This window comes from Molothrus ater, chromosome 5, assembly GCF_012460135.2.
Source record: "Molothrus ater isolate BHLD 08-10-18 breed brown headed cowbird chromosome 5, BPBGC_Mater_1.1, whole genome shotgun sequence".
NCBI classification, from domain to species: Eukaryota; Metazoa; Chordata; class Aves; order Passeriformes; family Icteridae; genus Molothrus; species Molothrus ater.
In genome coordinates, this window is record NC_050482.2 from 22369590 (window position 1) to 22396541 (window position 26952).

Here is a 26952-nt window from a genome sequence, read left to right on the forward strand (position 1 = left end):
GGCAAGGTTGATCATAAAAATTAAAATATTTATTTTCCTATGAAAAATTTTGGTTTGCTTTTGCTCATAACTTCTTTAAAAATGAAGTAAAATAATTGAGAGTAGATTAAATAATCTGGTTTTATTAATATGTAATTTATATTTAAATTGTGATTCTACCCTCACATTAAAAAATTGTTACAACTGTTTACAGAGGGTGTTTCTTTTTTTATATTTCACCTTAAAGCTTAATACTTCTGGAATGTTAAGATGGGTTTTCTTCAGCTCTGATGGGCAGAGTGATGCAGGTTCAGTTGTATAAATATATTCTTTAGATCATAACTGTAGCAACACTTGTTCAATATCTCCTTGCCTTCACTAGGATGGAGTATGCATAATTAATTAGTTATAGAAAATCCCCATGCTCAGAACTGCATGTTTGTCAAATCCTTCTTTGGCTCAGCTTTGCTAAAGTCCTTATTCAACCTCACAAAATAAGCAGTTGGGGTGAGTGGTCATGCTGGTGGTACTTGTCCATTTCCTGCATACTGGATTTTGTACCTTGTTCTCTTCTCAGCCTTCTTTAATGCAGTTATTCACATTCTCACTGTGTCTCAAGTTCTTCTTCTTTTGGCATGGATTATCTCTTATGGTTGACCTTAATGGTGCCTTGCATTCATATATAAATGCCAATTCTTTTTCTCTTGTTATGTAATATCTCAGAACCTATGACCAAACATCTCAGTGACCCATAGAACTCTAGGTAGATTTTCTAGTTTATACTGACAATTTCTAGTTTACAATTCCTAACTTTAAAGCTCTTCCCATCTCAACTTCTTGGTCTTTGTGTGCATGTGTTAGGAAAAAAATGAGTGAGAAAACCTTTGGCAGCAATTCTCAGCTCGTCACAAAAGAGAAGAGATCAGTTCCAGGCCATAAAGATGGTGATGAGGGGAGGAATTGAGAAAAGACTTGGATTTCTAACCGAGATTTTTTTTCTAAAATACTAAGTAATAACTTTACAATTTCATTTGCATGTGTTTTTTCTACCAAGTAAGTAGACTAGATGGGCTGACCAGTCAGTGCTATGTGGATTGAAGGTAGTATTAAAAATCAATTGTTTTCATGCTGTAGCAAAAAATGCATGCCTTATTAGGTCCTCACAGGGAAGATCATGATCTGAGTAATTTCATGGACGTGAGGTGAAATATAGGCAGGACATTTTTTTTTTTTTTTGACTATGTGCCATTGATCTTACTAAAGTGAAAGCATAGAGGAGGCTGCTTATTTTTAATACAATAAATGATGAAGAAATTAATCATATCAGAAGTGTTCTACAATTTGCAGTAATAAGTTCAGATATCAGGAACTTCACAGTAACTCTACAGCATATTTGAGGAGTCTCTGCTCTGACTGGAGAGTTCAGGCTGGCTTCTGCTGAAATTTCTTCATGCTATTGTTACACAGTTCCCATAGCTTTGGAAAAGCATCATTCAGAGCAAAATCTGACTTTTAGTTTTGCTTAAATTTGCAGCTCTGTAAATGCAGCCAAAATATGCTGAACAGTATCATTAGAATGAAATCATGTGCAGATATTCCTGCTTCATAACTTATTCCAGAATTTTATATGGTAGACTCCATGTGTTATTTTGTATTATATTTTTTATTTATTTCAGATTAAAGTTTTTAACTTTTTGCCATCTAAGTTTCTTTTGAAACTTGTCTAGAAACTTCCCTTACATGCATGAGTCTGTAGTACTGGGGACACAACTGACTATGATATTCATAACATTATGCTGTACATAGTCACCTAAGCAATATTCTCATTTTCCCAGACTGCAGGACCAATCATCATTTAAATAGTTGTTTCAGATTTTGTTTATATTGCTTTATTCTACTACAAATAAGCATATCACAAATATCATGAAGGTGAAAGATGCAGTTTATTTTTTAGCCTTTCTCATCAGGTGATCTGAGTTGTTTCTTGATAGCACACCTTCATCTGTGACATCAGATTTAAGAGAGAGTTATTTTCACCTGACATACATTGACACTGCATATGGTCTGGCCTGGCCTGGCATTATTTCTATACTGAAAGTGCCAGTCCTATTAACTGCAAGGATGGGGGCATGCCACCTACCTCTTATGTCCTTCTGTCTTGTGCTGCCCATCTGCTGCTTCTAGGAAGGTAAAATTCACCTAATTTTTGTCTTTTGGAATATAAGCCTTTACAAAGTCAGAGGTACTTTCGGCAGCAAAATTTTTTCAGAAACTAAAAGTATGTGGCCAGTCTAATCCACCCTCTGTGTCAGAATGCTGCCTCAGAAACTGTAGGGTCAGTTGTGGTATCGTGGGTCTGAGGGGGATTTCAATTCATAATACCCTATTATTTATGGGCAAAAATAATTCTAACACAATACTGAGTGTAAAGGCAGAGGTAACTTTCTATAAATTGAGTTAAGTGGTTTGTTGGTTTTGTTTTTCCTCCACAGTAGTATAATTTCAATTATTGAAGTATTGCATTTATTTCTCACATAATAGTAAGGCCCCATGGTCCTCTACTAGTCTTGTTTTGTTCAAAACATAGTATGTTTGTCATAGTTAGCTCTCTTTAAATAGTCCATGTCCTGTTATGCAATTGTGTTGGTAGGTCAGTACTGTCCTGTTTTGTCAGGGGCCTGAGTATGTCTCATCCCCAAATAGGCATCACCTTGGAAGGCTGACAGTTTCTGCCATGTCATCAGTGTAGTGATGCTTTCATACAGAGTTATGCACTGTTAGCTCACTCGGTCTTTTTATTTAAATAAAAACTATAAACAAGCACTTATCCCCCACTACAAATGGTCTTTTATGTGTGCTTACCATTACAAACCTGTTTCAATTTAATCCCGTCTTAAATCAGCTTTGTGCCTGCTCAGAAATGTTGCTCAAAGCCCCATCTAATCTGACCTTGAACACTTCCAGGGATGATGCATCCACAACTTCTCTGGGTAATCTTTTCCAGTGTCTCACCACCCTCACAGGAAAGAATTTCTTCTTAATATCTAATCTAAAGCTACCCTTCTTTCACCTAAAGCCATTCCCTCTTGTCCTATCACTACATGCCCTTGCAAAAAGTCCCTCTCCTCTTTTCTTGAAGGTTCCCTTTAGGTTCTGCTGGAAAGTTGCTCTAAGGTCTCCTCAAGGTCTTCTCTTCTCCAGGCTGAACAACCCCAAATCTCTCAGCCTTTCTTCATAGGAGAGGTGCTTCATACCTCTGAGCATCTTTGTGACCCTGCTCTGGACTCACTCCAGCAGGTCCTTGTCCTTATGTTGGTGACCCAGGGGCTGAAATCAGTGCTCTGGGTGGGGTCTCAAGATAAATGCATGTTTATTCCTACAGGTGTATGTTAAATTCTGTGCATGGTTTGTCTTTAGAGCAGTGGACAGCAAAGACCTCTAAGACTGCCTCTCATGCTGCTGCTTGTATGGACTAATCTGGGGACAGATTGGCAGGGGAAGTGTTCTGGTGGGGGTAAGTTTGAGTTCCACTGCTAAGTCTGACCTATTGAGGTCAGACCAGCTTCCCTTTTCTTCCACATGGAGAACTTCTCTGATAATGTTAGAAGACTGCCAGCCCAGAACTGTTGTCTTCTTTTCTTCATAGTTTTTTCCAAAGATGGAAATCAATATGGTTGTGGTGAGAGAAGTGTACCTTCTCCTAAATACACTACCAGTTGCCCTTGATCAGTAAATCAGTGACTTAGAAGTTAGCATTTTTATCATGGTTTATTACATTTGTGATTTTAACTGCTGATTTAAAATTTGAGATCATTTTAGGTTCTTGAGTAGAATGCACTATGTAGAAAGTCTTAAGTAGAATGCACTATGTCAAAGACCAAACAAATGAGAGTAAGAAACTTGGCTCAGATTTTAGTAGTTTTGCTGTAGAGAAGTGTGCCTAAAAATATACTCTCCTCATAGCTGGAGAGCTGACAGCAATTATCTTTTCTAAAGCTGAATATTTGTAGATCTGTAACCTTTTTCATCTGGTTTAAAGTCTTAATTTTGAAGGGCAAGGTAAGATCTGAAGCAACGGTCTAAAGATTTAAGGGTATGGAATGATTCTTTTTAGGTTAAGGGCAGTAGGCTGAGCATGGGATGTCATTTAACAGATCTTTTAGTCAAGCCATTTAGAAACACATTCTGACGAATGAAGACATCCAAATGAAATTGGAGTTATGCAAGCAACACATCTGGGGCAGGTATTAAGTATTATAAATATTCCCAGTAGCTGAGAACACTTGCTAGGCTAAGATCTCTACAAATAGTACATACATTACAATTCGGGGTTTTTGTTCATTACTGATGAAAATAAAAAAAGCTTCAGAGAAGGGAAAGCATCAATTTCTGTAAATACAGATTTACCATTGTTTTGAATATTGAGAACAATGGATCCATTTTCAAACAGAAAATAACTGTGATCCTTAGATTAGAATTGGATGATTAAGTTAATAAAGTAATCATGTAATGTGAAACTTTATTGTCATTATAGAATGCGAGTGTTCACCTTAATCACAAATGTTACATTCATTTTTAATTGAGCTGTATATAGTCTCCTTAATGGAAGGCTTGGTTTTTTTCCTTGCACACTCAATATATTTTAATTGAACACCTGATTCTTGCCATCAACACATTAACATCTGGACACTGTTTTATGCATATAGATATACTGATTAAAACTCAGCAGAGAAGTAGATAATGGGAAAATAAAATGACAACATTATAGAACACTTTCAGCCATATTTTTTATTATATATTGAGAAGCTTTTAATTACCTTATTTCATTTAATTAGTCCCACTGCTTAGGTCATTTGTTTTTTTATTGATATGGCATGTCAGGAACTTTTTTAATTGGCACAAAATGGCATATGACTAAACTGTCTTGTCTAGTTTGGTCCAAAAGAATTTCTTACATTTTTTCCATATTCCTGAGACTTCTTATTTATTTCACAGTCTTTTCAACAATATAAAAAATATTTTGACAGAGCAGCTTGATTTAAAATTTAACATTTCACTTTTCATTTTTGTTTCTGAGTTAAGTAAGATTTTTTTTTTAAGTGATTACTTCCTAATGTATTTTACCTTTAGAAAATAACACTAAATTCTGTAGCTTTAAAAAATTTTAGTCTTTCTTCAGAGAGAAAATTAATTTAAAGCATTTTTTGTCATTTAGACTTTAGGCACAGTTTGTCAGCATTTACAAATTTAGTCTGGAAGGAAAGCAACAGTCCTGTGCCACCCCAGCACTTGTACTCTAAGTTTTAGGGATCTATTTTGCACTGTTCTGTTTTAAACCAGTGATTTAACAAATCTGACAGCTCTGGAGTATTGATGAGCTCATTACATAAACATTTTAGTGCATAATATTAGCTTCCTATTGATTATTAGTACCCCTTATAACAACAGAGATTTTATATAAGTATAATTTTAAAAGGATTTTTTTTGCCTGAGAGAATTTCATTGAGTAATTGATAATAGACCTCTCCTAATTTTAGACTATTCTGTTCCAAACCATCTTTTGTATTTTTCTTTGAAGACGTAACATATTTTTAACTTAATAATTTCTATAGATGTGTGTAGTATCTCTGTGCCAGGCAAAAAAGATTACAGTTTAACTAATTAATGTTTTTTGGTTTACCAAATACTGATACTTTTGCAAATTTTTTCTTTGCTTTTTGAGTTGTTGGATAATCTTTATAATGTATGTGTTCAACTGTGTTGGCACTTCAGCAGATGAAGTAACTCATCACTATGCAATGAATGTTCTCCCCTTAATTTGAGAATAAATGTATTATTAATATTTATGACACTGTCCTCCCACAGATTCATGACTTGTGGAACAATAAGAAATCCTACTCATTTAAAATACTCATTTCAAAACTATTTGAAATATAAGTTTCACACTCCTTGCCCTGAAGTTTAATACAACCACTTTTTATGATTACACAGTAGCATTTTCTTTCCTCTTCAAGTCTGTCACAAACAGGTAACAGGGATCGGTTTGAACCAGATTTTTTTAGTCTGGGCCGTGTCATTTCACATGTCCTGACATCCACAGGAGGGCAGCATGGTTAAATCAAGGGAGAAGATGTGAGTATGATCATAATGCAGGTGAATTAATCTCACTTTTGATTGCTTATATAGTCTTATGGAAGTGTTTATAATTGAAAAAAGTGCGTGTTTTCCTGGCCAGGACAGGTAAAGGAACTGCATGTTAATTTTAGAAGTTTCGAAGTGTAGCTTCTTAGTACCTATAAACATTAAGGTTTTCTCTGTATATACATGATCCATTTTGGAAGAAGGTCTTAAAATATTTAGTGTGGGAGTTATTAAAGCCTAGTTGAAAATTTAATTCTGTAAATTCCAATAAATTGTGTTACAATATTGTGGTAAATAAAATATTTGAAGAGTGGAGGCAGCTATTCTTATATGTTTACAGGACACAGTAACTGCTCTATCTTCTAATACTTGACTGAGCTATAGCAGGAAATGAGTCCTTTTATATATGTGTCTAAATATATATATATGTGTATATATATACACACACACACACACACGTATATATACACACACATGTAAAATTCTGTTTGGGGAAAGAGATTAAAAAAATCTCAATCTCAGATTTGAACAATGATTATGAGTAACACTAAAAATATTCATTGTAATTTTTTTTTTAATTGATCACCCAAACACCCATAGAAGACATTTTATTCATTTGGGTTATTTACAAATAAATGCTATTTTTCAAAAGTACTTCTAAAACTTGAAGTGAGGGGAAGCTTTACTTGTTACCTCTGCTTGCATCCAATTCATCGGCACCACAGCTTCTATTTTCTCTGAGATTTTATGGATTTTAAAAAGAAATTATTTAATGGCAATTTTGTAGGCGAATATCAGTGTAGCATTGAAGTTCAGGGAAGACAGTTGTCAGACAAGTCTGTGCAGCAGCAATGGACTGACCCCAGTAGATGGCTCTGATGCTCCCTCACAGGCAGGATTCTATATTCCTAAACTCCTTCAGCTCCAGTCACAAATCAGTTCCAGTTTAGCAACTCCAGTGGGAAAACAGCATTTGAATGTTTTGTTTTCTACATATTTGTTATGATAAAGAACTTCTGACAAAGAGGAAATTCATGCTGTTTTTATAGGCTTATATCTTTCTTGCATAGCTTTTTTTTTTCCCTAACTAAAACCATCTTAGGAATTTTTTTCCTAATTATATAAATCAATTTTTAAAATACTAAATACATGAAGAAATGGATAAGGAACTTTTTCAAGGGGGATATATTTTTCAGTGATCCATTTCTGTTGTTTTCTGGTATAAGTCCTGCAGAAATCAGTTTGCTTGTGTATGGCATTTCCAAGGATAAAAATCCAATTTTTTTTAATGATTCTAAAACAAATTCCTGTACACTGAAGTCCCTTCCAGTGCCACAAGACAATTGCTGAATATTACCAGTGGGTGCCAGTTTCAGTATGAACCCTGCAAGCTGCTTTCAGGCACAGCCAGTTCAGATGTGGAACTGTGCTACTGGGTGCAGATTTTAAACGTTTTAAATGGTTGAGAAAATCATTACAGAAATTAATTTAAGCAAAAACCCATTCAAAACTTTCAAACACAGAGACACCATTTCTAGATGAAGAAGTTTCTAGGGACAGTGTCAATGTGAGTATATGAGGAATCTGTGGGAATATATACCTGCATGCTTCCTTTCATGTTCTGTTGAGAACAAGGCATAGGCCTGAAAGTGCTTCTGAGTGTCCACTTCTGTGTTCTTTTGGAGAAGCTTCTTCCAAAGTGACATAGACTCAGAAATCTATTTGTTTCTCTGGAATCTTTAAAATTCTAAATGTATTCTGTATATGAAATTTTTTTTTAAATTTATGTTTTCAGAGAACTGGGCCATACTATGAAAGCCTTCTTCCTTGTTTTTGCCCTTGTATTGTCATCAAAAGATGACCAGGAGTGTAAAAGTACCTTTTTGAATCTAGTTTTTGATGAAAGGATCACCTACAGGTGTCATTCTGCACCAGTAGGTTTTTTGAGGCAGAATGACTATTAGAATATTAGATTAGCCTTACTGTCTTGGGCCAAATGTTCATCTAACCTGTCTTCCACTATGGCCAGCATCAGATGACTTGGAAAATTTTTAAGAGTAATTTTAGTATTCCTTCATACTCCACCCATCTGCAGATGAAGAACTTTCTGAGCCAGATATGACTCTTGACATATGCAAACATTCATTGCAATTAAATTTCTCTTTTGCAGCCTCTCCAGGAATGCCTAAAATGCACAGTGAAATGTAACTGATTTGGCTTCATGGAAACAAGCCTCAGTGGTGGCACTGCTGTGTAAGAGTGGAAATTAATGTCTGGCACTGCTCCTACCTTCCACAGAGGTGCTCGAGACACAAAGGAGTCAGTCCACACCACTGATACACAAAGCTGTCTTGCTGTTGTATGCTGGGTAGACAGAAAAGTGATATTCATTGGATCCAATGTTTACATGAAATCTGCTAAGTTAAAAGGGAGCTTTCCTGTGTATGAGAGCATGAAGTGTCAAAATTTCAATCCAGAAGAAAATCATATAGTTCCCAATACAAAGTTTTTCATTTCTGCAACATGGGGAGAGACTGCTATTTAAAAGATTGTGTATGAATTCCAAAAAGGTTAACTGCATTTTTGCCACTGCTGCTTAAATTGTACTCTAGTGCTTTTCATTCTGGATGGTTCTGTAGTTGCACAAATAAGAAGGTTTGTTTTCTGCCAAGTGTGCCAATCATTTCAAAATCTCTATAGTCAATGTCATCTCTATTCATTATTAGCTAAGTTCAGCCATTGCATCCACAGAAGTTTTACTTCCTAGAATTGGCTGAAAAGAGCAAACAGGTTTATTTTTCTGAATTGTGCTTTAAAAGGAATAATTTTGTCAGGCAGCAAATAACAATCATTTTCCACGAATGCCCCATGGTTGACCTTTCGTGATTCCTGGATAGAGAAAACCTCCTTCATACCATCTCTTTTCATGCAACTAATTACAACAGCTAAGTTAAGAGTCTGCACTGTAGAGATCTGGGAGAGCTCAGGGAGACAGAAGGGTGCTTCCAAAGGGTAATCTGCAAAGTTCTGAAGAGGAAATATACACCAAGCACTTTACACTGGATCCCAACAAAATACAAAGGAAACATGATTACTGAAAGTGGCTGAGTGGAGTTGCAAAGACAAATACATTTAATTTGCTGTTTCCCTCATAACATTTTCATTTCCCTTCCTTTTTTTTTTAATCATAAGTGTGTTGCATGTTTTGACACACAGTTAAAAGGCTGAACAGCTTTACAAGCTTCTGAAATGCATTTTCCAACTTCTGGAAGATAAGGGCTGTTGTAAGGCTTTCCTGAGTGTTTCTTCTGGTGCACTAGGACCTCAAGTTTTGAACAGTCTTGCTCTTTTCCACTTCGGTTTCTCTCCCAACAGAAATTAATGTGGAAATACTAACCTCCTGCACTGGACATGTTGTGAGGAGTAATTGCTTGGTTTATAAAGCACTTAACTAAGTGTCAAGTAATGCTCCTATTAAGAGAATAATGCTATGTAAGTGAGAACTTGCTAAACTGATTTGTTTCAAAGCTTTGGTGATGTTTTTAAGTGGTGGTTTTAATTAAATTCCTTTAGGGTTTTTTTTTAAAAATCCAGCTATCAAGAGTTTTTTTTAATTGTTTGAAAACATCATATCATTCTAAATAAGCATCTTCTGTGTGCACAAATTAAAGGAAAGTGCTAGACTTATTTGTGATTTGAAAGAAAGGACAGAAATTATGATAATGAATAAGATACCAAGTTAAACATGCCTTCTCATGCCTTTGCTAGCTTAGATATACCATTTTATACTAATTCATAAGTAATTTAAAATACTTACTCATGATAATGACAATAAATGTCATGAAAATACTTAGAATTTACTGTCTTTAGAATGAAAATATATGTATCTCATTCTTCTAACATGTTTTATTTAAAAAAATAACTCTGCTGAGGTCTGCATTCTTTATGAAATTTAAATTCTATCAATACAAAAATGACAGTGAAAAGGAGTACATAACCAGTCAGAGATAATCAGAGTTAAATATCATTCCTGAAGGAGCTCTCTGTTCTTACTATCTTCTACCACCAAAGTTTTCAACACCTTTTGATTGATCAGTGGATGTGTATGACCTAGAAACAAAAGTAAATTTTTCATGCAAACATTGCTCACAGCAATTTAGGCTTTCTAGATCACAAAAAATATCACTGCCTGGCTGGAAAAAAGGTCATCAGTCTTTTCTATCTGATTGCAGTGCCATGTGCTTCCAGTGGCATGGAGAAGTGTCTAGGCTGGGCACCCGGCTGCTTCTGGATGCTCAAGATGCTTGCAAGTTCTTTAAGGTCTATCAGCATTAAGAATCATTTCTACAGCCAAAGTGAAAGGTTAGGGGACAGCAGTGCAATTGAAATTTTTTCTACTACTTCAACATCATAATTTAAATTCAGGTTTTCCCTTTGAAAAGCAGTTTCTTTGTGCCTGCACTTTCTGTGCTTTTGTGGTCACAGATTATTACCTTTCTAGATGAAATTAAACCAAGAGATCACCTTCAGGGGTGTACCCATATATTCTGCAAACACCGGTAGCTGTTTTGTCCATGGGTTCAGTTCAGAGCTAGTCCAAAGTGCCTCAAAAAGCACAGAGGGTGGATATCAACTCCTCAGCATCAGCTGTTTTGCAGCAGTGCTGCATTACCTGTTTACATTGAAATTAGATTACATTAGAATCAGAGTGCTTTCTACATTTATGTTGCATCTGAAGGATTTCATTCTTTTATTGCTTGGAATTCTTTCAAGGCTAAAGAATGTTTTTCTGTCTTTACAAACACTCACATTTACATGCCAGATAGGTTTCATGATATGACATAAATTAGATTAATAATTCTCAAGTTGCCATTGTAGTTACCTCTCAGGTTCCATAAGTACTGGCATGCATATTCACAAATGGTGAAGCGCTCTAGAGTGCAGTAAGATATCACTGATAAAGAATCTAGAGATAGCAGGTCGTCCAGCAGTCTTAAAACCATTTAGACTGTAAGTGAAAAGTGTTTAGCAGGGAAAAAAGCCGCACATTTTCCTGTTCGTGCCATGAGTATCTTGCTTATTGGAGTAAATGGAACTGTTTTCTGTGGCTGTGATGTTTTTTATTACTTGACATTCTTCCACGTTTCTTTATTCTTAGCAAGCATAATTACAGTAGTTTAGGCTGATTGTTTTTCATTCCATCTGTTGAAGGCTTATTTAGTTCTCTTTCTCAAGAGCACAGAAAGGACTAAAATGAATTTGAAAATGTTTACAGCTAGGTTTCTTATGACCCAGGTCATATTGTTGTCTTGAATCAGTTTTCTCCTCGTCCTCAACTGAAAACAAAAAAATTTCTTAATCTTGCAGGGTTAAATAAAAGGAGGAATGCAGTGCAAGGAAGATTCCTTTTATGCAAGATGCGGGGATGACTGAAAGTGCCTGTGGGCATTTGGTCCCCATTGGCTCTCTCAGCGAATGCAATGATGCCCACGGATAGCCTGTATTGTTGTCAGTTAAATGGGATCATGAGTGTCTGAAAGGTGTTTGAGAATGAACTGAAAATCATTTTCACAAGTGGATGATTACTTCTGCCACATGTTAACCGAACTCTATCAGAGTGGCCCAGATTTTTGAGACTGCATTAATTGCTCTTTCAACCTTGACTGAGGGTTCTCTTTAAGAAAGACCTTTGCTGGACTAAACTGCTACACGTATTGATTTTTCTTTCTATATTTTTTTCATTGTTTGTGATAAATGAAGCCCTTTACAAGTAGAGAATTTATCATTCAAAATGTAGATAGATTGCTTCATTCCTTAGAATAAAAAGGCTGGTCTAAAAATGATCTCTGTAGAAGGAGTAAGTCCATTCTCATTTCTCCCTCAGTGAATAGCTCCGGTATTCCTCACACAATTATGCTTTTTCAGCTATTCATTAGTGCTGATTTTTTTCATCAAAAAGTGGAACCCTGCACTCTCGCAGTGAGGTGAGGACTTAAAGCAAATAAGCTGCCATCTTCCCTCCTGTGTATATCATCATGTAACTGAAACTGAACTATAATATTTAGCAACATGGTTTTGCATTTTGGTAGCACAAGGAAATGCATTTTGAGAGATGTACAAACTTTTTGTAATTACAACATGGTTATGCCCAGACTTTTACAAGAAAATGTTTGCTCATTTTATTTGTTCTGTTTCTGTAGAAGAAAATTATACTGACTGAGATAAGATGATATATAAAACATTTTTAGCCAGGTGTTTCTGTGTTTTGTAGTGGAAATGTAATTTCTTGTTTTCCAGGAAAACTAAATTAAAATATTAAATGGGAGGGGGGTTTTGTGCCATGTTGTAAGCATTGTGAGGTATAATCATGTAATTCTGTGACTTCATACAAATCCAATTTGTATTTTTTCATTTGGGAGTGAGTGAAGAGAAAAAAAGCAGTATTAAATAATATTGAAGAAAAGAAGATTGCAAAAGATTGTTTTTAAAAGAAAAAGTCTCAGAAAAGTTATTGTATGGTTTGTACATTTGGTTGCATTTTCATGTTACTACAAAACATGTTAGAAAATCTTCATATTGGGGTGACATTTAATGACATCATATTTTCTTTGTGATTAGTACAGCAGGTGTATTAGTCCTAAGTTACTGGAAATTACATTAGTAATATAAGAAAACTGAAGAAGGCAACCACACATGCATAGTAACTATGAATATACTTTCTAATGTGAGTTAGAACAGACATAGATGTTATGTGTACATATCTCATATATTATATATTTTTACAGAATAGAAGTCTGTCATTTATATATGTTTCAATGTACATGAAAACGCCCATCTTTTCTCCTTGTCAGAATATTTATTAAACATTCTCAAAACATGACATTAAAGAAAAGTCAAAACAAATCTAAGCAGTTACTATTATAGTGTTCAGATTCAGGGGAGTATTTCAGTGTCTTCTTTCCATGTATATGGCTGAACTTTAATAATTCAAGGATTATTTTAGATTATCCCAATTTTGGAACCCAAATGAGAGCAAGAAAAATTGAAGCAAATGGTGTGCTTGGTGTTTAGAGATATGGAACTGGCACTTCTGAATATCAATTTCTTGTTTGTATGGCACAAATCTTTTGCCTGAAGGTACAGTGTTTGAGTGGCTGTTCTGTGTTTCTTGTTGCCGCTGAGGATGTTTAAAATAGTCTGAGCAACTGATGGTGTGCATTTTGTGTACATTATTTTGGATGGAAAGAGTGACTGTGGCTTCTGGGTGACTGATGGGTAGAGAAACAGCAGGCTGCAGCTTTGTGAGTTTGTGACTGAGATTCTGTTCTGGCTTGCTGTACTGGCCTTTACCTGAGACTCATGGAAAGTTACACATTTGTCCATCTTAAAAATAGAACATTCTTCAGCTTAGCTCTAAGGCTTAGCTCAGTTCTGAATCTGTTAACCTATTAATTTTCTGCTCCAGTTGTGAAGTCCAAGTGTCATTTAATTGTGAAAACTGGCTATTGTAGATTTTTTCTGTTCTAGACCTCAACTGCAGTTTCTACAGATCCTAGATGTTACTGTCTAAATATAGGAAGGTTCTTGAAGATTCTTAGGTCCTCTTTTTCTTTTTCTTTTTCTTTTTCTTTTTCTTTTTCTTTTTCTTTTTCTTTTTCTTTTTCTTTTTCTTTTTCTTTTTCTTTTTCTTTTTCTTTTTCTTTTTCTTTTTCTTTTTCTTTTTCTTTTTCTTTTTCTTCAAATAGAAAATGAATGAGAAAGAAAGGCTCAAAGAAGACTCTAGAAGCCTAGGTGGGTCCTTCCACATAAGAATGTTAGACTCTAGACTAAGAATTAATCTCGTTATCTTTCAGGAGCAAACACACTTAAGATCTGAAACTTTAGAAAAAAACTGGTACCATTAGAGATGGCACTTGAAGAGGGATTAATAACATAACTGTGTGTTTATAGTGATTTGTAAAACCAGACAGCATAAGTCTTTGCATTTGTATACTAAATCCCAGCTTTGTGTCATGAATATTATTTTCTTTGTTACCTGGTCTTATGTAAGATCTGTGAATTTTAAAGTTATGTAGTTAATGTTCCCCTCCTTTGTTTCCCAAGGAAGCTTATTTAGAGCCTTAGTTAGAAGTGATTTATAGGAGGAATAAAACTGCACATTGCTATTTAATTTCTTTTTGTGTGCTTTATTAATTTATACTTTTGAATTTACTGTATCTTACATTATTTCTGCCTGTACTGCAGAACTATAGGTGGCATGTCTTACATGAAGAGCAATTTAAAAGGCAGACAAATTAAATAAAAACATCACCTTTTCTCTAATAAAAAAATGTTCTTTTAAGACCTCTTAATTTAAAAGCACATTTCTGGAGCAGGATCAGTTAATAATGAGAAAGAATTAGCATAGAGTTTCTAAGGTTGGGTTACTCATTTTCTGATGTGCAAGAGGTAAGAAGTCTTTCTTAATCTATTGTTTCTTTACAGTCATTTAAGACATGCCAAGAGGGTGGGAACATGGTCAGGACATCTTTGTACTGTAGCTTTGGAGGACTGTGTATTTTCAACTGGGTTCTCAAAATGCAGTTTCAAAATGGGGCAGTTACCTTCTCACATATATCAAAAAAACCTTCATGCTACTCCAGGGGATGCAGGGGGATGCAGTGGATGAATCATCATGAAGAACAGGGCAGTCTTAGGACTGAGAGAGACCAAAGGCCACCTGAGGACTTTTTTACTTTTCTCCCTCAGGTCATTAAGCTTTGAGGTTATGTAAAATTCATAATTTATTTCCCCTCCACCCTCTGACAATAGTAAAGAGATTAGCAAGGCAAGAGCAATGTTGTGTGCTTTGGGGAAAGCTAATGCTTTGAAACATATATGAAAAGGAAAACAATTTGTATTTTGTGGGAGAATGTGTGACCATAAGTCTGTGAGGTAAATGCTTCCTTAGTTGCAAAAAATTATAAATTTAAAAATAACCGCTAGTAGGTCCTTTTATGGTACCCTTTCTGACATAACCCTTTATTTTCATTGAATTTATAATAGTCACAGAATTAAGAAGTTAAAAAGACTGTGGCAAGATCTGGACTATTCAAAGGCTGTATCAACTGGTAATTGTGTACACAAAGCCAACTTTTTTTCCATCTCATACGAATAAAAAGCAGAGTAACCAAGTAAGGTAGGCCTTCAATACAGGTGTGGCAGAAGTCAAAGAACTTCTGTTCTTCTGTTTTCATAATAATAATGGAGCCACTACATAATCTGAAAACAACAATTGTAAGCAGTATGCTGAACATTAATTTTAGGCATAAATTTGTCCTTTGTGATGCCTAATGTGGGAGAAAATGTTCTTGAGAGTACACCCAGGACAGGTATAAAAAGCTTTTGCCTTTATCTTGCTTACTCATTTCTCATAAGATGTTGGTTCCTTGCTCTGGTTTTTGACTGAGGCACAAACCACCAGGCAGCAAAGCCACAGAAGTGAGTGGAGGGCAGCAGACCATATTCTCTTACCAGAGAGGCCCCTGTTCATCTGACCAGCCATCTCCCATCCTAGTTATTATAGCTGCCTCATAATGCCATAACTGGCATCCTCTGGAGAGTGCCCTGTGAAGCCAGCATTCCTTGGTCTGAGCAATCTTTGTTCTGCCTGTGACACCCTGGCTGTACCAGCTGTCCTTGACAGAAGCTGGCCAGCCAGAAGGGGCATCTCCTGTGCCATATTTTGCTCTCCTGTCAGGTTTTAAGCAGCAGATCGTTACCACTCATGGGCTCTTGCTTACAATCTCACAGCTCATCCTTTTCTTCTTGCTGTCTTTGTTATCAACAGTGCAACACGACCACAATGACAGAAAAAGTGTCACTATAATGCCAGAAAATTCACTCCAAATTGTTGGGCAATGAGTGTGCTCTCTCTACCACCCAATAGTATCAGCATCTGTGGTTTTCTCTTCTCACTGGTGATACTCCTGATTATGTCCTCTGATTCAAAGCCTGGAAATTGCTAAAATGACAAGGAGTTTTTGTAATCTAAGAGCCTTTATAGTGAAGTGCTTCTGTTTGGGAAATGAGATTCTACCTTACTCTGAAAAAAAAAAATTAATCTTGTGTGTCTGCTGACATTGTGTTATGTGAGCATTTTATCACACTGTCTCTGGGACTGACTTCTCACAGACTAAATAAACACTAGCAAATCTGTGGAAACCAAATGGAGTAAAAACTGTCGGGAACATCAAGTTTTATAACATTAAGTATTTCTGTGTATCTACTTTAAGCTACTTTTTCTATTTTTCAGATAAAATTGGTGAAATAAAATATGATAAGCAGGTTAATCTTTGCAAACATGAGATCATTTTTTTCTGATTTTTGTCTTGTTTTGAGTGAAAAGGAACGTCTCTTTGCATTTTTATGATATGAGTAAATAGAAGAAAAATTATTTTTTACACATGACAATGCTGAAGAAGCAGCTCAGTAGACAGAGTAAATTAATAAACTGATTTTTGTTTGCTCCTTCTAATATCATGCTCCTTATTAATGGAAAACTATTCCCTTTATTATTTCCTTTGCAGATACTTGTATGCTCTAGGACAGAAGGTTTGGAAGCGGTGGAAAAAACGTTATTTTGTCCTTGTTCAGGTTAGTAGCCAGCCATGAAATTTCAATAAAATAATTCTTGGACTCTAAATTATGTATGATTTCTGGAATAGTTTGTAAATCAGTATCTTCAGGCAGCTCATGCAGGACTACTCCAAGTTTCTTGCAGCACAGAGACATCCAGCTTTCTTTTTTTTTAATTTGTATACCTAGTAAACAGAAATGTTACCAAGTTTTAGACACATATATAAATGGATCCATACACTGAGCAATGTTTCAACTGAAACCTATAAATTTTTGGATGAAATTTTTGTGACCTTGTAATAGTCTGATGACAGCTTTGACAGCACTCAATTTGAAATCATGTATTACAAAATGGATTGTACTTACTGTTTAATTTATTCTATCTCAGCAAATATTTCCTGCCTTTGAAATTAAAGCAACAATACCCATATTAAGAACTTTTTCTGATTTTTTAAAATAATGCTATTTTTTTCCTTTCTTGTAACATTAAATTGGGTAAAATTATATAATTGTTACATAAAATTTGGTGCAGTAGTTGTTCTTGGCCACAAAAATGTGCTGTGCTCATATTTTATAACTTTTTGTCCAAGCCTGAACTGTTAGTATTTTCACATGCTAGTGAATGGTGATATTGACTTGAGATCAATAGAAAAGTAAATTTTGATTGGTAAAAACAGAGAAATTAATTATTTTAGGGAGTCTCTGGAAAAAAGTAATTGTTTTCTGTTGATGTTTGTCTTCAGATTATATTTTATGTTCTTCACAGTAAGTTCAGAGATTACTGTTCTGTCTCCTGTGTTTTATTGACAGAAAACTCTTAAAGTCTGAGTCTCCATAAGTATCATACAAAGATTGAAGTCTGTTAATGAGGCTTTTTTAAGAACAAAAACTTCTAAAACTGCTTTACAGAAAGTCTGATTTCTTTATCACTCCATCAGTCACACTCACCTGGTCTCCTCATACTCCTAAGTGATTAAAATCATAAGGTTGTAAAAAAAACACCAACTGAGCAAGTTCTTTATTAATGTTAAAAGCCAAGAATATTTGAAGGAAATTCTGTAAAGTCTACAGAATTCATTTGGTTTCTGATTTTACCAAAGTCCTGTGTGAAGTGATGAGGACATTTTGTGACTCTTAATATTTGTTGGGAAGATCTCTATATAGAATAGCTGTCAAGGCATGGCTGTGAACAGAAAATAATTTCAAGTTGCAAAGAAAAACAGTAATACTACACACTCCCTTGTCCTTAATGCTTTTGTTCAGCACTTACCCTACTTGTCACTCCTTTCACAGAAAGAATGAATTTGTTCTTTTCCTCTAAACCACAGGTGTCATCTGATTTTTAAATTGTACATCTAAGAGACACACAGTCTTCATGTGTGTGTAATATGAAACCATAATATGGAACCATCATCTGGAAGACTGGTTTATTCCAGTCAAGTTAATTTTAACTATTTTCTCCTCTCTATGCTGAAATTGAAATACTGGAGGAGAATATTACAGGAATTTTCCTACTGTGATGGGATTTAGTCATCTATTTCATTTTAAAACAGCTATCAATTCAATAAAGCTATATAAAAAATACAATGTTAAATCAATATTTACTGTCCAGACAGCTCTGGCTCATTGATATAGTCCTGCTGTGATACATTCACTGGCAATAAGCTGAAGTCAATACATGTGAAATAAGCATTCAGTAATGGACCAGTCTGTTGTATTGATATATTATTGACATATTGACAAGTCTTCCTCTATATATTAACTTTTAGCTTACAGTAGTAAAACATCAAGGACATGAAATTCAGTGCTAGAACAGAGGCTACTAATATGGTTTACACACACTTTGAAAAGTTAACTCAGTTGTGACATTAGATGAATAATGTTGACATTTTCCGAGTGTGGTGTGAGTAATGTGCACCTTCATTATTGCTGCACCTTTTACAAGTTGTTAGTGGCTTCTGAAAGAACAGATCAATGTTGTAGAAAGGTTGCAGTATCTGGAAATTATAACCTCTTCATTTTTTTTATTTTTATCCTTTAGTATCCAGTCACTTCTCTAAAGGGTTATTAATTTAAACCAGAAAAAGACAGGGATATAACATGGTTGGTAAAAAGCCTCCATCAGACCTGATGTGTTTTGCTTAATTTACTGTCTGATATCTTCCTGCAGTAATTGGAATGCAGATCCATTTCTGTCCTTTTAATTTCACCTCGTCAAATGTTTGAAAAGTCAGTCATTTGTTTCATGGATAATTTTTTTCTAAACACACAAACCACGGGGGGCAATTCTTGCTGCTGCACTCCTGGAGTGGGCAGCCCAGTGCTGGCCTGTAGCAGACACCAGAGTCAGCTGCCAGGTGTGCAGTGACACCTCCTCCCAGCACATTAAACAGAGGCTTGTGCCCCATGGGGACATCCCTTAGTGACATTCCTCAAAAGTCACAATCACACTTCCATACCTATCTGTCTGTCATAAATGCATAGGTTGTTGGGTTTCCCCCTTTCCCTACATGGGAAAACATGTACAACAGCTGACAGGTGTTTGGACATCTGGAAAATCTGGACAAAATTCAAATAAATGCAGTTGTAGGAAGAGGATTGCCTTTTATTCTGTCAAGATTGCCATTCAAAAGGACAAACTGATTCTGTTTTTGTCTGAGAATGTGTTGCACATTGTCCTGACTTTTGAGTACTCATTATATGTGAAGTATTTATGCTAATTGGGTGAATTATTAGGCAAAGCTGATTACAGCTCCATTTACTACTAATAGTACTCTTAAACCCAGTCATGGATCTATATTTAAAAGTGTTATTTCAAACAGTGCTGGTGATTCTTTTTGTAGTAACTGAGAGCAGCCACTGATGACCGTAAGGAAAAGGGTTTAAGAGACTTCAAGTCTCTCTGTAAATAAATGAGGCAAGTTCTGTATTTCTTTGTTTTGTTGAGGCTTTTTTCCCCAACAAAATTTTCTTGAATTTTTTTCTGTTTCTTTGATGAAGAAACTTCAAATTTTCTCATTTTCAACAAAAAGATGAAGTGACCGATGGTGATTGATTGTTCCTTTAAAATAAGAGAACACATTTGCAATATGTTCAATAAAATAAAATCAGCAGCATTATAATGTCTGTCTTGTTATAGTGGTAAGGTTAAAAATGAATAAAGATACATAGCCCAGATCTTACACAAGTTTTTCTTCAAAAACTTTCAGTGGTTGAAGAAATCTGAAAAATATGGGCATCCTATGCATTTCCATGATTAGTGTTTACTAGCTTCCCTTTTGAGGGCTCAGATTGCCTATACAGTGTAGTTATGTGGAACTGTTGCCATGAAAATGTGAGAGATGAATGTGGGTCTTGCCAGGTTATTTCATTCAACTAAATGGAATAAATTGAAAAATGTTTACTACAGTGCCAATTAAAATTGTAGATTCAGTTTACGAAGAAAAGGAGGAAGCTCTCATTTAATATAATGCTAATTGCAAAGGATTTAGCATTGTGTGAGGAGCTAACATCTCCCTCCATGCTCGTCCATGAGGACAAATATGGTTGTGGGGTAATAAGCAGTGAAGTACCAAGCATGACAGAGATGATGCTGCTGCCAGGCCTAGAGCAAAGGGCATAGCTTAGGGATGAGCCCCATATCAGGGTCCTCTCCCAAAGGAGACCACCAGCCCTGGCTGTCTCTGCCCATAGCCCAGACTTCTCTTTCAGCCTCCTGAGGCCATCATCCCCAGCCCCAGAAATGCCACAGCAGGGCTGGTCTCCAGATCCCCACATCCCAGTCCATCCTTGGCCTGTGCCCAGGGCTAGGGCTGGTTGTCCTGCTTCCACCTGGACCCTCTCTTCACGGCCCTGCTCTGTCAGCCCAGGGATATCTTAAAATATTTAAACCAAATTATGGTAATTTTCTAAAACATTCTATGAATGAAAGCAAAACTGTGGGCTCAATGCACAAACAGTGAGGTGCAATTCTGCTATGCCTGTCATGCTGGAGGATGGACTGGCTGCTTGTAGTAGTACCTTTCTGAAAAAATCCTGAAAAGGATTTTCTGAATAGGCCTGAAAATCTGAATTTTGGGGTAGACTAGATTTTCCTTTGTGTTTATGTATATTTAAAGTGATCTTGGTGCCCATTTAAATGAACGTACCAAATCTGATGTGGAAAGCTGACGCTCAGTTTCAGTTGCCTGACAGTGTCTCTCAAATTCTTATCCCTGTAAAACTGTCTTTGCTTAACTGAAGAAATAATTAAAACTAGAAGAGCTGTGTTTAGTTTCTTTCCCCTGTAGACTCCTGCTATGGGTCTGGAGATACCAATTTAGCATTGGAGACCCAATGGCCATTTTACAGAGAGTTGTTACACCTGTTCCTTTTGCTTGTACAGGCTGTGCCAGGGATGTTCAGGCACCATGCACTGCACACACATAGATAGCATATTCCTGTTTCAAAAAGGCCCAATACATAAAATAATGAAATATTTTTAGAGCATTACCCAGATAATATTCACACATTCCATTCTTATTTTCAGAAAGAATAAATCTTTTAGAAAGAGTAAAGGTACATCACCAGCAAATATATGAATTAAGCTGAAATCAGCTGTCCAATTTTTACTACAAAAAGGATCATTCCTGAAGTTGTAGCTAAAACAATAAGTGTAGATATGTTAGCTGAGCAATCAGCAGTCAAAGTAAAAATGATCCACTATATATCAGATGAGCTCCTTACCTGTCAGGAAATCCTAGCATAATTTTACAGGTAGTTTAAAACAAGTCTGTTGGCCAGGTATCCTACAGTCCTTGGAGATGAGAGTTTCAGAGGTGCATACACATTCAGTTCCCTTTAGTTTCAAGTGTTCACAGATTGATGTGCTCTTTCTTCCTGGTCATCTTCTATAGTCCTCCCAGCTCTACATGTAAAACTGGGAACACCTCGATTTTATTTCAGTGATTGCTTTTCTCCTCACAGATATTACATTTCTTTCTTTATCATTCTTTATCTTTCCAGTCAGCTTTTCCTCACCTATCCTTATAATTTTCTATTCTGTCTACAGAGTCAAAAACCACCTGGTGGCAGATTCTCTTTTTAATGCGTCATAAGTTTTTTGATAATTGTACTTGATGACAGGTAACTAATGTTGTCTATGCCAGCTGCAAGCAGCTTGGCCTACACGGTACATTATCTAGTGAGCCAAGCAGCACAGGGCTGGGTGAGAACACAGATGCAAAAGGCACAGAAATTAGACTAAAATCAAACTGAAGGTTCTGATATTGCCATCATTAGCTAGAATTGGCCAGATTACACCAGTTTCGTGGTAATTTTGCCACTCGTTCTGCAAACAGTACTTTTATACATAAAAGTTCTTGTTTTCTCAGTTTCTTGGAATATAGTTCCTTTTTTTCCTCTTACAGTATACTGAGTAATTTGCTCAGTACCACAATACTAAGTATTTTCACTACCAGAATCTAAATGGCTTCGCTTCATTTTTTCATAAGCACCAGCCCATATATATTTCAGGAAACCGCAGAGAGGTGTGTTTGTGGGTTATTTCTTTTGGAGCTTTTTTCCTTCATTTTGGCAGAAAGGGGAAAGGAGGAAAAAATTTTACACTGTAAATGCTTCTGGGAAAGGGAAACAAAAAAAGTGGATTTATTTATTCAGCGCAAATGAAAGCTAATTTAAACCATGGTACATTTGTTATACAGTTCTGAAATGCAATTCATTAATTAAGAAGTACTTTCTTATTCAGGTTAGCCAATATACATTTGCAATGTGCAGTTACAGAGAAAAGAAGTCTGAGCCTCAAGAACTGATGCAACTGGAAGGATACACTGTGGATTACACAGCTCCTCACACAGGTACTTTCCATTACTTTGAGGTAGCACAATATATTAGTGTAAAATAGCTGTTTCAATTTGCTCCTTTTGATCTATCAGCAAAAACTTCCAAGGTTCTTTGGCAGAAAAAAATCCCAAGTTTCTTTGGCAATTATTCCACTAGGACATTCTTATGTGAAAAATCATGTTTTTAGAAATAAGTTTGTTGTAAGACTAATGAGAAATAAACTTTAGAGTAAAGTTTCCTGAAACATTTTAAGACCACATACAATACAAGGAGAAAATAGTGAATTCTAGTTAGTCTTCCCCTTTTCTCTTTTAGACAGTGGTGGCACGTGGCAGTGTACTATGAAGTATATTCATATATAATTTAGAAAAGAAGACAAATTATGACAATGCCTGTAAAAGACAAGTTTTTTACTTATGGTTACTTATGGTAATCAAAAATAAATTTGGAGATATCAGAAAAGTCTCCACAAGTTAATATTGAAATGGAAGAGGGAAATCACATGCAGAGAAAAACAATTCTGCCTATGCAGTGTAGGGTTACGAAATAAGGAGACTTCTGAGACATTAAAGATCGATCTTTGAAAATGTTCTATCAATGTTTAGAATAATTGAGAATGTAAACAATGCTCAGAAGGTATTTGGAAAACTGAAACAATTCTGTCATAAAGAAATCCCCAGCACAGCCATGTTGACTGTTGCGTCCTGTTCTCCTTACATGCTCTCAGAAAAAAAACACTGAAATGAAAGAAAGGACTAAGGAAGAGCAGCACTGATAAAGGAAATGGAGCTGTTTCTGTTCCATAAGAGATAAAGTTGATAGGGATTTCCAGCTAATAAAATAATACCAGGAAGGAGAATATGTTAAAAAAAAGGCAAAATAGCATATGGCAGAGAGAAGATTAATAAGAAGTAAGTTGGAGCTGAATTTAAAGTGGAGTCATGTAAATATTTTCTCCTGTGATTTCTACATTTATTCTACTTATGTTACTTCTATGTATTACCATTTGATCCTTATAGCTCTAGATTTATCTTATTTCTAGGTCATAAATACCTATAAAATGTTTTAGCACACCCCTCCACACACACACATACTGTGAGTAAAACCAATAATGTAATAAACATTGATGGTGATTGAAAAGTAACTTGTATTTATCAAGATTACCTTCTTATTTACTGCTTCAGGTCTCCAGGGTGGTCGGATGTTTTTCAACGCTGTTAAGGAGGGTGATACTGTGATATTTGCCAGTGATGATGAGCAGGATAGAATACTCTGGGTTCAAGCCATGTACAGAGCCACAGGTCAATCCTACAAGCCTGTTCCTGCAAGTCAAGCTCAGAAGATGAATCTTAAGGGAGGCAATGCCAACACAGATATATCCCCACTTTGTAAGTTGGCTTTTCTTTTCTTTTTTGGCTTTGGTTTTGGTTTTTTTGCTGGTAAAATATGTAGCAGTTCCCTCAATGAAGTTTAATTAAGCAGAACTTATTCACTAGGCAAATGTGTCTAACAGTTCATTGTTAGCCAGAAGCTCTTTAACTCAGATTATTATTAACAACAAGGGAAATCCTGACTTGCAGGTCATTATTTTTATTATAATCCATGAAAATACAGCAATTAGCTTCATATTCCTTACAATTGACCCATATATTACCATGGAGACGGTGTTTGGTTTGCATTATATTTTTCATTAGCCAGCTAGTGTAGTGTTGAATAGAAAACTGTCAATCTATTCTCACAATTTTTAGAGATTTAGGTCAGCTTTATCATACATTGTACGTATAAGTTACCAAAAAATTGCTGTGTGGACATTGCAGTACATTGTGAGTTGAAAGGCAATAGATGGGCTCCTGGATATTTTTTTTGGCACATACTGTAATATTAAATTACATATAAAAATTCTTTAAATCATTCAGGTTTAAATTTTCATCACTTTTCTTTGAGGAAAGTATGGTTTCAGAGAAATTGAGGTAGATAGCATATATTAAACATATTTTAAATCTTCATATTATGTCTTTGAAAGTATTCTGTCATGTAGATGTCTGCACAAAGGAAGTGCTTTTTTTATGTTCTTACAGAGGCTGAGTGCAATCCAATGACCTTTTGTAGTAGCCATCAAATTTCTGGAACATCATGTGATTATTATACAATAATCCTTCTTCATTATCATATAACCATACATGCATAGTGATAGAAGGGAGACATATGTTTTAGACTAAACTTGGTTTAGTGTCTGAAGTCTGCAGCAGGTTGATCCAAAGCCATTATCTTCCCTCAGTCCTGCTGCCACTCACTCTCGTGACCTTCTGTTCATCCTCTAATCTTATATCAGTTTGCTTTTAGAAAACTGATTTAGTAAAATGTTTTAGAAAAGTTTCAGAAAACTTTTTAGCAAAATGTTCTTGCTAAACTTAGTAATATTTATCTAAAATCCTGCGGAGCTCTCAATGTCGTTGAGCTTTTCAATGTCAAGATCATTGAAAAAAGTTGAATCTCACAAAAGCACTGAAATCTGGTTTTCATCTGAAAAAATTTGGAAGGGCATTGATCTGAAACACTTTGTGAAGTAATCTTTCATTATGGGGCCATTAAGGTGAAGTAGGATGGAAGTAACATTGCAAAAGCAAAGGTGGGGCAACAGCCAAGAAGTGGTTCTGCTCACCTCCTGCCAACTCCCTGGATTTGTGCTCAGTGGTGGGAGTTCACTGAGTTCCTGCCTAATGTCCCTACTTCATGGGCAGCAATTAGAAAGTAAAAAAGAAGTGACCACTGACAGCAGTAGCCAAGGACCTGCTCCTGCTTTTGGACAGTGTTTACGTGGAAGTGAAAGCAGCTAGAAAACTCTGACCATGGGGCAGTGAAAATTTTAGAAAGAAAAAAGTACAAAAACCAATCACAAGTTTGGATATACTGAAATGGTGTTTTCAGAGATAAAATTACTGATAATATTAAAGAATTAAACCGCAAGATTGTCACGTCTTGATATTATTTTAGACATTGTTTTAGAGAGACTACAGTTCTTAGATGGAAACCACAAAAAAGTAAGGATTATTTTAAAGATGTTTTAAGGCAAGCTCAAAGACCTAAAATATCATGTATTTTTCTGTCATGCTTATGTATCTACTTACACAAACTCATATGACTGAACTGTATATAAAGCAAAATTCCATGTTTAAATTATTATTTTCTTTTGGGTTTACTACACTTCAGTGTTGATATTTTGTAATAATTCACAAAATAATTCATAACTTACAATAATTCATAAATTTCTTCACAATAGAGTAACTTGTGGAATTTAATTTAATGTGATACTTAGAACCATTGTTTGACTGATTTCTGTAATAACTCCAGTTCTCTCTAAGTGAGGAAAGTTTTTTATTTAGTCTCTTATATTGAGGTAGAAATGGGCATAATCAAATTAATCCGTTTTTAAGAAACTTCAGGAACTGGGGCTTTTAGATATAACCTTAAATAATTTTCTAAGAGTCCTACTTCCTTTAAATATATGCTGTGCTGAATTTCTTGAGGCATAGTTTTACTCCTAAGAACACTCTATAGCTGACCTTTTGTCACATTTAAATAGATTCAGTTTCACAAGAAGTTCATTTTCTTTTCCCCTAGAAAAATGTTTACATGAAGCTAAGTGTCTTTTATTTTTAATCAAGATATAACAGCACATACTTGAGAGCTGGCATATGTATTAAATGAAATTAATTTCCTTTTTTGTCCTTGTTACTATGGCACATTTTTAGTATTAGGAAATACAGTTTTGAACAGATAGTTTGTCAGTTACTATTTTTATGATCTTTAGTTTCCTATTGATGCACAATTTAAGCATTTCCAGCCAATAGGAGATCACATTGTTTTAGTTTCTGCAGTATATCATGCAGTGACATCTCCACATACAGAAAGCAGAAAACCAGCTTGGGCTTTGTGAAACAAATGTCAGTTAACAGCATTGAAACCTCAAAAGTCTGTCCCCATTTTCTTTATCCTCTAAGATGAAAAATCAACTCACCCTGACAAAATGTTCCAAAAGAATTTTCAGTAACTTGGAGAAAATTAAATATCTTTAAACTGCAGGATGTAAAAAAAATCAGCTTGAGGAGAAATGTTTCAATATTTTTCTGTATTGTGCTTAAAAAATCTTCTTTCTTCCTGAAATTTTCTTGATGGTTAGAAAAATATCTGAAAGTGGTATTTAACAGAATCAAACTACTGTTGTACTTGTCCAACTTCTAAAACGTATACTAGTCAATTTTTTCATCTCTAAGTAACTTGGTATTGCAGTGTTGTGGTATTTAGTGACTCCAAAACAAAAGTGAAGATAGGCTAATGTCAGCAATGATCAAGAAAAGGAGACTGACCTTCAGA

At 35.4% G+C, this 26952-nt stretch overlaps 1 protein-coding gene across 2 annotated transcripts in view; it reads left to right on the top strand.

Moving 5' to 3' along the window:
- CADPS2 (calcium dependent secretion activator 2) overlaps positions 1 to 26952 on the top strand; it is a 284523-nt gene that overhangs the window by 158453 nt on the left and 99118 nt on the right. For both annotated transcript variants that reach the window (XM_054514815.1, XM_054514814.1), the window contains exons 9-11: positions 16689 to 16755; positions 22484 to 22592; positions 23763 to 23966. In XM_054514815.1, the coding sequence (XP_054370790.1) occupies positions 16689 to 16755; positions 22484 to 22592; positions 23763 to 23966 (380 nt within the window). The remainder of the gene's footprint in view (positions 1 to 16688; positions 16756 to 22483; positions 22593 to 23762; positions 23967 to 26952) is intronic.